The sequence below is a fragment of the Amphimedon queenslandica genome, unplaced genomic scaffold (assembly GCF_000090795.2).
Source record: "Amphimedon queenslandica unplaced genomic scaffold, v1.1 AMPQUscaffold_13350, whole genome shotgun sequence".
NCBI lineage: Eukaryota > Metazoa > Porifera > Demospongiae > Haplosclerida > Niphatidae > Amphimedon > Amphimedon queenslandica.
Window position 1 is genome coordinate 85,746 of NW_003546414.1, and position 12,483 is coordinate 98,228.

The 12,483-nt window shown below is 36.3% G+C and overlaps 1 protein-coding gene across 1 annotated transcript in view; it reads right to left on the reverse strand.

The window, feature by feature from the left end:
* LOC109582845 (hemicentin-1-like) overlaps window positions 1-12,477 on the reverse strand; it is a 22,700-nt gene extending 10,223 nt beyond the window's left edge. The window contains exons 1-26 of the mRNA XM_019997841.1: window positions 12,335-12,477; window positions 11,959-12,282; window positions 11,482-11,802; window positions 11,108-11,431; window positions 10,631-10,951; window positions 10,255-10,578; window positions 9,870-10,187; window positions 9,507-9,738; window positions 9,200-9,294; window positions 8,769-9,080; window positions 8,251-8,580; window positions 7,751-8,077; window positions 7,225-7,545; window positions 6,842-7,162; window positions 5,248-5,553; window positions 4,612-4,902; window positions 4,241-4,561; window positions 3,771-4,100; window positions 3,264-3,587; window positions 2,318-2,638; window positions 1,940-2,245; window positions 1,580-1,861; window positions 950-1,273; window positions 537-857; window positions 196-483; window positions 3-137 (exon numbers count right to left, since the gene is read on the reverse strand). Coding sequence (XP_019853400.1) covers window positions 3-137; window positions 196-483; window positions 537-857; window positions 950-1,273; window positions 1,580-1,861; window positions 1,940-2,245; window positions 2,318-2,638; window positions 3,264-3,587; window positions 3,771-4,100; window positions 4,241-4,561; window positions 4,612-4,902; window positions 5,248-5,553; window positions 6,842-7,162; window positions 7,225-7,545; window positions 7,751-8,077; window positions 8,251-8,580; window positions 8,769-9,080; window positions 9,200-9,294; window positions 9,507-9,738; window positions 9,870-10,187; window positions 10,255-10,578; window positions 10,631-10,951; window positions 11,108-11,431; window positions 11,482-11,638 — 6,931 coding nt within the window. The 5' untranslated portion in view covers window positions 11,639-11,802; window positions 11,959-12,282; window positions 12,335-12,477. The remainder of the gene's footprint in view (window positions 1-2; window positions 138-195; window positions 484-536; window positions 858-949; window positions 1,274-1,579; window positions 1,862-1,939; window positions 2,246-2,317; window positions 2,639-3,263; window positions 3,588-3,770; window positions 4,101-4,240; window positions 4,562-4,611; window positions 4,903-5,247; window positions 5,554-6,841; window positions 7,163-7,224; window positions 7,546-7,750; window positions 8,078-8,250; window positions 8,581-8,768; window positions 9,081-9,199; window positions 9,295-9,506; window positions 9,739-9,869; window positions 10,188-10,254; window positions 10,579-10,630; window positions 10,952-11,107; window positions 11,432-11,481; window positions 11,803-11,958; window positions 12,283-12,334) is intronic.
* Window positions 12,478-12,483: the final 6 nt, after the last annotated feature.

Sequence of the window (12,483 nt, forward strand, 5' to 3'; positions counted from 1 at the left end):
AGTTGTGTCTATTGGGGTCCCTTCAAAGAACCATTGGACAGTATGAAGTGGCTCTGAAGTGGTCCTACACTCAAAAGTGACTTTATCTCCTTCTAATATTGAGCTGTTATTAGGAGGCAAAACAATCTCTGGTGCAGCTGTGAAAAGAAGAAAACATTAATTGCATTTCTCTCTTTTATATACTGAAAAACATACCTTCAATTTCTAAGAATACACTGGTACTATTAGTTCCTGCTTCATTACTAGCTACCAATGTATACAGTCCTTCATCACTGTGCTGTAGATTGCTTATACTGAGACTGAGTAGATCAGATGAGAAGTTGTAGTTTGATTCAGAACCAGTGAGGCGTGTATCATTAAAAAACCACTGTATGTTAGTAACATTGACTACTGGTGAGGCATAAAGTATCATGAATGATATTGTAACTGATCCATGCACTACACCAAGATATGTTGATGAATCACTTACAACAGTTGGAGGGACTATAAAATAGAGAGAGAAGAGTACTTGATAAAACTATCATACATTACTGCACCTTGTACTGTAAGAAATGACATTGAAAACTCTATAGCATCAATCAGGTTATCCACTCCATTAGATGCAGTGCAGGTATACCATCCTTCATTATTGGCCCTAAGAGTATTTGATACAGTCAATGAACTGGTAATGTATTGATCCATTGAATGACTGTAACTTTTTATATTGATATCATTGGCTCCATCATCTTCCAACTGTGTATTGTTGAAGAACCAGTTAACAGTTGATAAAGGAATAGAGAAAACTGTACAGTTGAACACTCCATCATCAGTTTGATTGATAGTCTTGTTAACAGGAGGCTCTGTTATATTAGGTGGATCTGAAAAAAAATAGATTAGAGAGAGTAAAAAGAGGAGAGAGAGGGAAGTGATGTATGTGTTTAAAACAAAATAAAGAGGAACCAGTACTTACATAAAACAGTAAACTGCAGTTGAGGAGAAGTGACAGTTTGAACAGATTCCAATTCATTAGTAGCAGTGCAATGGTATCCATTGGTATCACTAAGCTCCAATTCATTTATTAGCAAACTACTACTGACATTGTACAATCCTCCTACTCCTTCCATTGTAAGCACATTGATACTCATCTTATTGTTATTCTGTTCTGCTACCAGTGTATCATTAATAAACCAACTGATTGTAGGGGCTGGGTATCCTCTTGATATACAGGTAAGGACTGTATCAGAACCAGCTGTACCATTAGGGGGAACCGCCAAATCTACAATCACTGGAATAACTAAAAGAAATAAAATAATTGTTAGATACAGTAGTGATACAATTCATCAGTAATACAATATGCTTACAAACTTAGTCTACTTTACACTTCCTTAACTAATGTGCTTCAGTAATAAACAAATCACACACTATCAAATCACAAATTGAATGATACGCTATTATTAAAATATTCAGTACTTTACAAATTTTTTCTTAATTTTAATAGGCAACATTTTTTTGTAGAAAGCAAAATATATCGCCAAGGAATGTTGCCTAGAAACATGTTACTAAGCAACACCAATCCTAGCAATGTGCTCCCTACACTAACCTTGAACAGAGAGAGTAGCAGATGTCATTACTGTCCCATGGGTATTGTTATATGTACAAGTATACGTCCCTCTGTCTGTGAAACGAATACGCGATATTGTAAGAGAACCGAAATCCTGTCCAGAGTCTCCAATAATATAGCGAGAGTCTTGTATGAGTATTTCGTCATTAAAACTCCAAGAGACGGACGGGAACGGGTCTCCAATTGCAAGACACTGGAACGTAACGGTAGAGTGCTCGAGGAGAGTCTGGTCTGACGGTAAAAGATAAAATACAGGAGGACCTAAAAATAAAATTAAAAAAAATATAATTAGAAAAACATAAATTAAGCATGATTACAATATTTATTATTATTTAATACCTTGCAGCTGTAGATTAATAGAGTTTGATCTGGTTCCCGCTTCATTGGTAGCAAACAGGGTATAGATTCCTTGATGAGCTGATGTGATTTGTGTTATGACCAAAGACCGTCTCTCATTAATTAATTCATAGTGAGGGTTATCAGTTTCCGTTATATCCAGCAAACCAGCTGTACCTCTGAACGTCCAGCGAATGTTGGACGTGTTTACAAGTGGATCATCTTGTGTGATAGAGAATGTGAGTACAATGGACTGACCCTCAACACCAAATGAAGGAGATGGAGAAACAGGAGTGACACTAGCAGGAACTGAGAAATGGAGGACAAAGAGAAATAGAGAGAGAGTCAATATATAAATATAGTGCATGTAGATACGTGTACCTTGTATTCTTAAAAATACAGCTTTAGTCTCAGGTGTGTCCAATACATTGCTAATATTGTTAACTGCCATACAAGTATACACTGACTCGTCAAACTTAACTGTACTAGTAAAATTCAATACTGAGATACGGATGTGAGTATAATCCGTCTCAGTAATAGTTATTCTGTTAGCCCCTCCCCCTACAACTAGGGAGCCATCAGTATTATTGATCCATGTTATGCGAGGGAGAGGAATAGCAAATACTGAGCAAGTGATGGTGGCAGTGAATGTCACATTAACTGTTAACTGAGTCTCTGGACTAACTGTTACATTAGGAGGATCTGTGGGGAGAGAAAAGAGTATCATTATTTAATAGTTCCGTTGTCACAAAATCTGTGACAAGTTAAAAACAGTAAAAACCTATTAGTTCCATTGTCACAAAATCTGTGACAAGTAAAAACCCATTAGTTCCATTGTCACGAAATCTGTGACAAGTTAAAAACCCATTAGTTCCATTGTCACAAAATCTGTGACAAGAAAAAACCTATTAGGGACTTTGACCCAATTTTTGAGCTACTTTAAAAATTCATAATAAATCCAAACTTGATCAGAATCAGCTCAAACTTTCTACGCAACATAAGTACATGTATGTGTATCAGGAAACATAATAAAAATGAAGAATTCTCTACTTTTCATTTTTGGTAAAATTTGGCCAACGACCCTGTACTATAGTACAGGGACTTTGACCCAATTTCGGATCAACTTTTAAAATTCATAAAAAATCCAATTTTGATTGAAATCAGTTTAAACTTTCCACATAACATAAAACCATGTATATGCATCAGTAAACAATTATAAAAGTGGAGAATTCCTACTTTTCATTTTTGGTGAAATTTAGCACTAATCAAATGTATAATATCATAGTATAATGATGATATCATTCCTTTGAACACATACAATACTTACGAGTAATAAATATAAAGCTAGATTCCGAAGGCACTAGAAATTCATTCCCAGGTGCTCCTGTATTATTAGCCTCACAATGATAACTACCATTGTCGGCCAGCTCCAATACCTGAAAAACCAGCGTACTCATTATGAACCCACTAGTAGGCGTGGTCTCGTTAATCTCGTCAACATAGATACGATCGTTAAGATTCAATAGTGACCCATCCTTAAACCAGGTTATAGTAGGGAGGGGTAGGCCTGTAGCTGAGCAGGAGATGTTGGTCGTGCCTCCGCGAAAATGATCAACTCTTTCAGGCGGAGAGGACTGGATAAATGCAGGAACTATAATAATAATGAGAGAATTAACACAATAAAGTTATGGGCATGTTAGTAGACAATAATAGACTACACTGTAGTCCATAACATATATTGGTGAGGCAAGCTTTTGCAAATTAAGTAGCTTCTTGATTAAAATTTTAACATAAAATTTACAAGGAGTATCAATTGTCAAATGTATTAACTTACGTTGAACGTAAAGTGCAGCATTCCCTGTCTCTGGTGTCTCCAATAAATTCTCAATATCATTAGTAGCAATGCAAGTATACACGGAGGCATCAGTCCTCAAAGCGCTAGCGAAAACAAGGACAGACTCTACAAGTGAAAACCCAGTAATGTTAGTATACAGATCCTCCACTACGTAGAGAACTCGAGAGAGTCTTAAAGGTTCTGAGATGTTCCTTGTATCGTACCAAGTGAGTTTAGGAGGTGGTATTCCATAAGCGGTACAGGTAAAGTTGACTGGTTCTGTTTGATTGACGATGAAAGATTTTGGGGCAACGTCGACATTAGGAGGATCTGTAGATAGAAAGAAAGGGAAGACGTGATAATAATAATAATAATAATAATAATAATAATAATAATAATAATAATAATAATAATAATAATAATAATAATAATGGTTAGTAATAACAGGAGATCATTATACATTAACTTACAGAGCACCGTAAGCTCAGCATTATCACTATACTCCAGTCTATCCTCAACCAGTCCATTACTGACATTGCAGGAATAATTAGCAACATCACGAAGCTGAAGGTCTTCAATTGTTAAGTAACTAGTGACGGTGATGTCTTCAGGTAAGGAGCCCCTCTCTTCTCTGATGCTGCTCTCTGGTATTAAATCTTGAGTAATCATAACGCCATTTTTTAACCATTTTATGTTAATTCCCGGGAAGCCATAGGCAGTGCAGTTTAGCGTGACCACGCCCCCAGCAATGACGTCTTGTGTGAGGGGATGAACCGTAACAACAGGCACAACTAAAATTTTTTAAAATAATTTAATTAAAGAAAGAACTAATTTTGGGTACCTTGAATTTCAAGGAGAACATCAAGTGATGAAGTTCCATTAACATTAGAAGCTGTACATTCATAAGTCCCTTTATCAAAGTAATTAAGGTCGTTGATTGTCAGAGATCCAAATTCAATCCCTTCAGTAATGTCACCGATAGAATATTTCGTGTTATTAGTTAATATGAGGGAGTTGTTGAACCTCCAGGTTACCTCAGGTATAGGATCACCTGTAGCAAAGCAGCTGAATGTAACAGAGTCGCCTTCTATCCTTTTCTGATTCACGGGACCGCTGATGATGGCAGGAGGACCTGAGAGAGAGAGGGGGAAAGGAGAGAGAGAGAAGAAGAAAATCATTAAGGATAAAATGCAAGCACATACACATGTACATATGTTATAGCAGGTAACTTAAAGGGGTATTTAAATTTGGTAAATTAGTAGCTGATTTTCACTTCTCAAACATTAAACCCAGCCCCATCTGCACTATTATACTCATCAATGTCAAGTGGCTACTAATTTCCCAGCCAATAACTAGAAGCGTTGTAATTCGTTGTAATAAATTTCATCCTCCAAAATAATCACCCTCTAGGCCACTGCTATATGACAATGATAATGATAATCTCTCTCTCTCTTTCATTTTAATTTCACTCTCTTACCAGCAACGCTAATAACAACAGTCCCTTCTCCTGTCCCGGCTTCGTTGGTAGCTCTCAAAATGTACTCTCCTTCATCAGTTTCTGTGATACCATCAATCAGGAGAGACAATCGATCCTCCGAGAGAGTTTGCCTTGTGTCTGAACGAAAAGTGATGTCCTCAAAGCTCGAAACAGTTCTTAAAAACCAGCGAATGTTTTCAGTTTTTACGAGAGGAGAGTCTTCAGAGAGCGAGAATGTTATTGTAGCGTTGTCACCGTTTTGTCTGTGAAGTGTGAATCCAACAAGACTAGTCACTGTAGCACGTACTAGTGGAGAAAAATAGAAATAAATTTAATCATTAGAATGACATTTTGCTTGGTTACCCAGTCAAAATTTTACCTCAATACCCAGTAAAATTATGCATCTAACAATCCAATAATAAAATGGTAATACAGCGGGGATATACTTTAATTAAAAGAGTCACGTTTGGTATAAAAATTAAATTAAAATCGTCACGATAGCATTTGCATGTGTGGTCTACATGCCACTTACATGGTCACATGAGATTCATAATATAATTATAATGAGCATTTAATTCCTCTGTTTCCTCTTTCAGTATCACACACAAACATAATAGCATACATAGACATGACAGGCTATACAATTACATGAAGCATAACCACAGACACAAGGACAATATGTAGAGTACATTATAGTAATGGAGGAGTCACTCATAAAGAGTAGAGTAACCACAGGTAGAGTAAATGTAGAGTGTTATTGTAGTTTATCAAAAAATAAAATAACATTACTGAATTGCTAACATACTATGTCATAATTACTACTTGTATAATTATAATATTATAATTATTACTACTATTATGATAATAACCACATGATCACGGCTATTACTATTATCATTACTATTCTCACTATTAAAGATCACTACACCAATACTACACAACAGAGAGCATAGGAAATATAAAAGGATTCACACTATATTGTGTAAACATACACATACATTCATAACAAGTACACAAAACACATGTACATGTACATGTAACTCGACATGCGTAACGCCAGAATTATGATATCCTGCCAAGCTTTTGGGTGAGGTTACGAGGTACAACATTAGCTGTACATGTACATGTATTTGTACATGCATACAAGGCGTTCCAGTCGCTGCAAGAATGAAGGTGATATGCCAAATTAATTGTATTGGGGGAATTCTGACTCACTCGGCACTAACTAAGTTAAACATCATGCAAATTGAATTCTCCTCCATAACATGTAAAGGAAAAGGTTGGCAAATATAATAGATTATTTGGCAGATGACCTAGAATTGTTAGCTATGATACATTGTATCGATGATCTAGCTCATTGAGTAAGTGCAGAATGAGATAAAATGACACAGATTTTAGATCTGAACTGCCATTAATTTCCCACTGATATTTCACAACAGAGTGCATCACTATATACACTGTTAGATCTAGAGAGACTTCAGGAGACTTTTTATCTCCCATATTTGGTCTAGAACTCTTTAAAAAGTATTCCGTTTTTGGTTGGATTGGTCTCCAAAAATTCAATTTTAAAAATCTACATGCATCATTCACATACCTTGTACAGTAATGGAGCTAGTTCCTTGATCCAGAGCATTGATAACATTAGTAACATTATTGACAGCAGTGCAAGTGTAATTGGACTCATTAAGCTTTACTATTGAGTTAAAAGTAAGCACAGAAGTGCGAGTGTTTCCGGAATCAGTCTCTGTTATACTAACAATATCCTGTATAGGAGTCAAAGGTATGCTAGTTCCTTCTCGATCGTCAGTCCACGTAATTTGAGGATGAGGGACAGCAAAAACTGTACAAGTTATGGAGACCCTATCCGTCTGATTGACGATCATTTGAACAGGAGATATTATCAAAGACGGAGGATCTGTTAAGAGGTAACACATAAAGTACATAATTATGTGTTCATGTACATGTACATGCACTTACATTGAACAACTAGCGTAGCAGCCAAAGAATTGACAGTAAAGCTATTACCCAGTGCTCCAGTATTATTAGCCATACAATGATACACTCCGGCATCTTCCAGGGTCAAATCGACAATAGATAGCACACTGACTGATTGACCAGTTGTATCAGTGAAAGACTCTCTTATGGTGATCGTAAGGTTGTCCGTCTCTGCTAGTATTTCTCCGTCTTTAAGCCACAAAATGGAGGGAACTGGCAGGCCATATACAGTGCAGGAGAGGCGGGCACTACCAGCTGTGTAGTTAGTGACTGACTGAGGATGAGTAATGAATAAAGATGGGACTAGAATAAGAGAAAGAGAGAGAGAGAAAAAAAATTACCAAGACTACACAATATATGTACATTGTACATGAAATATGCTTTCTCAACTATAATTTTGTAAAGTTTTATTTTTTTTAATTCAGGGTTCTAAACTCAAAAATTAGTCCACATAATTAAAAGTGGACTCTAAGGTAGTTATTGTACCAAAACAAGCCCATCCACATACCTTGTACAAAAAGTGACACAGAGGCTGATTCTGGTACACCAATCGCATTAAAGACATCATTTCTACCGGCACAAACATATCCTCCTTCATCAGTGGCCATCGATGAATTGAAGAGCAGCACTGACGTTACATTATACCCATCAACAACCGTTGTGATGAACGGGTCGGACCCTGGTGGAGAGAGGGTGGAGACTGGAAGATCGTTGGACCCAATACGAGTCCATGTAACGGTTGGAGTGGGTACGCCAAAGAGAGAGCAATTGAAAGAAGTTGAGTTAGTTTGATTCGTTATTGTAAGTGTAGGGGATACCGAGACCACAGGAGGATCTGGAATGAATGAAAATATAAAAAATAATAAAAATGAATAATTATATATTTTAGTTACAACAAAGCTTTATTAGATAGAGAGATAGAAACAAGAAGGAGAGAAAGAAAAGAGAGGGAAATTGAGGAGAAAGAAGAATTTTTCCAAAGAGCGAGAAAGAGAGTGAATTTCTTACATTGAACAAACAGATAAGCTGTTTCTGTCCTATCACTAAATATCCCAGTGCCAGAAGCTGCTTCGTTACTAGTAGAGCAATGATAGTATCCAGTATCTGACAATACTAGTGAATCGATTCTAAGGAAACTAGTTATATTCCTCTCGTTTTGAGTCACAAACGAGAGAGTAGTAATATTGATGCGATCATCACTTTCACTGAGCACCAGCTGGCCATCTTTAAACCAAGAGATTGATGGTAGAGGAATGCCTGTGGCTTGACAGGAGAGAGTGATAGTGCCAGCTGTATAATTTGAAGTATTGAATGGCTCTAGTAAAAACTGAGAGGGCTCTGATGGAGAAAAAGAATAAAAAATTAGAGAAAATGAATTCATTACGTAAAGCCTAAAGGACAAAGTTTTATTGCAAATTGTAATGATTTTTTAGCAAAATTTTATGCAAGTTAATTTACATCAACTTGCATCAAAAATCATTAAAAAATATACTCAAGTAAAACTAAAATATAAACGAGTGTTTTACCCTGTACAAAGAGCTCTACTGAGTCTTCTTCAGGCGAACTAATCAAATTATCAATTCCATTGCTAGCAGCACAAGTATAAGAGCCCATATCTGTCCTCTGGGTGAAGAATATAGTGAGAACACTAGTAATGTTATAAGTATCGGTAGTATTAGTGATTGAGTACAAGGAGGATGGAGAGAAGGGAAGGAGAGTGGAGCCATTAAGCCAGTTAAAGGTCGGCCTGGGTATACCAAAGATATTGCAAGTGAAGACAGCAGAATCAGTTTGATTAAGAATGAGGGACGAAGGAGAGAGATTGACGAGTGGTGGATCTAAAGAAAAATTAAAAATACTAATAATAAAGCAGGCTAATTGGAACACAGTTTTTCTTAGTTTTTTGAAGGTTTTATAAAAATATATCAAAAAAGATGCATGGTCATTATATGCTCACATTGTACAGAAATTTGAGCCACTTGAGATGACACGTTGAAAGTTATTCCAGGTGCACCGGTATTAATAGCGACACAAACGTAATCACCATCATCACTAGAAAATAAATAAATAACCAAGTTATTTTTGACAAAATTTTTAAGCAACTTTAAAATATCCAAATTTGATTGGAATCAGCTCAAACTTTCTACGCAACATAAGAACATGTATATGCATGTATGCACGCCGGCCAGTATGCATCAGAAAAATACTATATAAATTTCTCAACATCATTCTTGGCATAAAGCAATAGACTAGTCACACAGTACCTTAGGACAATGTCCACAATATGAAGCCTGCCGTAATTTATACCAAAATTAGACTGCTCGTAATCATTCTCTCTTATCTGGATATGATCTCCATCATCTACCAGCAAGACGCCATCTTTATACCAGTATATAGACGGAACTGGTAGACCAGTGGCTGTACAGGTTAGATCAATGAATGGAAAACCAGCTGGGTGAGTTCTACTAGTTGGGTGCTCTGCTATGATCACTGGATCTAGGATAAAAAAAGAGAGAGAAAGAGAAAGAGAGAGAAATGGGTTAAGTTAGGAAAGAAAAAGGGAAAGCAAAAAAGAGAGAAAAATGGAGGAAAAAGAGAAAGTGAAAAAGGACATATCTTTCCCCTACCTTGTACATAAAGCTCTCCCACATCATCTTCAGGTGTTCCAAGAACATTAGTAACATTGTTTACAGCAATACAAGTATAATTGGACTCATCAACATCGCTAGGACGAAACAAAGTCAATACCGAAGTACTAGAGCTATCAATCGAGGAACCGAGTATTTGTGTCGGGCCTAGACTCATCAATAAAGCCCCGCCCTTTTCCTTTATCCACCGCAGAGAAGGAGGGGGTATACCGAATGAGTAACAAGTGAAGGTGATTGAAGATACTGCAGTACTGTTGACAATTATTTGAGAAGGAGTTACTGTGGTGTTTGGTGGATCTGGAAATAAGAAATAATAATAGTATACGGCAAAAAATTGTGCTGTGAAAGCATATTCTATACTTACGATGAACTGTGAGTCTCACTGACTGAGAGAAGACATTAAATATTCTATCATGAGCTCCAGGATTAGTAGCCTGACAATGATAATTATCATCATCACTCAATACAATATTATTAAACACCAGAACACTCTCAACTAGACTCTCTATTAGTGTCTCAAGGTGTATCAGGGTAGTGAGGTAGACCCTATCATTAGGAGTGATTAGTTGATTATTCTTGTACCACTGGAAGGTCGGTAATGGTATGCCACTAGCATTACACGATAGAGTTACATTACCACCAGCATAATGAGTAGTATTAACTGGATTATCTACTATCTCTACTGGGACTGTAATAAGAAATTAAAAATACATTTATATACCATTAGTTACTATACATACCTTGTACTAGTAAGGTTATATTGTCTTGTTCTGGTGACTGTATTATATTGATGATGTTATTAATTCCAATACAAGTATATATTGACTCATCAGTCTTTAATCCATTGCTAAACACTAGTACTGACTGTAGTGTAGTTGGAGGCAGTAAGGTCTCCATTATATCAATGAGACCAGATACTGGTTGTACTATCGATCCACTTGACACGTTTATCCAATTGATGGATGGAGTTGGTATTCCGTAAGCTTGACATGTGAAGTTTGCTGGTTCTGTTTGGTTTATGATGATCTCTCTTGGCTCAAGGGTAGTTACATTAGGAGGATCTGAAAGAGAGAGGAGAGAAAGAGAAGGAAGAATGAGAGAGAGGGAGAGAGAGAGAATGAGAGATAAGAATAGATCTAAATGAAATATGGTCAAAAGTAATTACATTATTTATAAACCCAAAATCAAGCAATTTAACTGAAGTATACACGACTTACATTGAACAGTGAGTCTAACCGACTGAGAGAAGACATTAAATATTCTATCATGAGCTCCAGGATTAGTAGCCTGACAATGATAATTATCATCATCACTCAATACAATATTATTAAACACCAGAACACTCTCAACTAGACTCTCTATTAGTGTCTCAATGTGTATCAGTGTAGTGAGGTAGACCCTGTCATTAGGAGTGATTAACTGATTGTTCTTGTACCATTGGAAGGTTGGTAATGGTATGCCACTAGCATTACACGATAGAGTTACATTACCACCAGCATAATGAGTAGTATTAACTGGATTATCTACTATCTCTACTGGGACTGTAATAAGAAATTAAAAATACATTTATATACCATTAGTTACTACATACCTTGTACTAGTAAGGTTATATTGTCTTGTTCTGGTGATTGTATTATATTGATGATGTTATTAATTCCAATACAAGTATATATTGACTCATCAGTCTTTAATCCATTGCTAAACACTAGTACTGACTGTAGTGTAGTTGGAGGCAGTAAGGTCTCCATTATATCAATGAGACCAGATACTGGTTGTACTATCGATCCACTTGACACGTTTATCCAATTGATGGATGGAGTTGGTATTCCGTAAGCTTGACATGTGAAGTTTGCTGGTTGTGTTTGGTTTATGATGATCTCTCTTGGCTCAAGAGTAGTTACATTAGGAGGATCTGAGGGAGAGAGAGAGAGAGAGAGAGAGAGAGAGAGAGAAAGAGGAGAAGAGAGAATGAGAGATAAGAATAGAGTAAAATGAAATATGGTCAAGAGTAATTACATTATTTATAAACCCAATATTAAGCAATCTAACTGAAGTATATACGACTTACATTGAACTGTGAGTCTCACTGACTGAGAGAAGACATTAAATATTCTATCATGAGCTCCAGGATTAGTAGCCTGACAATGATAATAATCATCATCACTCAATACAATATTATTAAACACCAGAACACTCTCAACTAGACTCTCTATTAGTGTCTCAAGGTGTATCAGGGTAGTGAGGTAGACCCTATCATTAGGAGTGATTAACTGATTGTTCTTGTACCACTGAAAGGTCGGTAATGATATGCCACTAGCATTACACGATAGAGTTACATTGCCGCCAGCATAATGAGTAGTATTAACTGGATTATCTACTATCTCTACTGGGACTGTAATAACAAAATAAAAATACATTTACATGTATTTACCCTTATACATTACCTTGTACTAATAAGGTTATATTGTCTTGTTCTGGTGACTGTATTATATTGGTGATGTTATTGATTCCAATACAAGTATATATTGACTCATCAGTCTTTAATCCATTGCTAAACACTAGTACTGACTGTAGTGTAGTTGGAGGCAGTAAG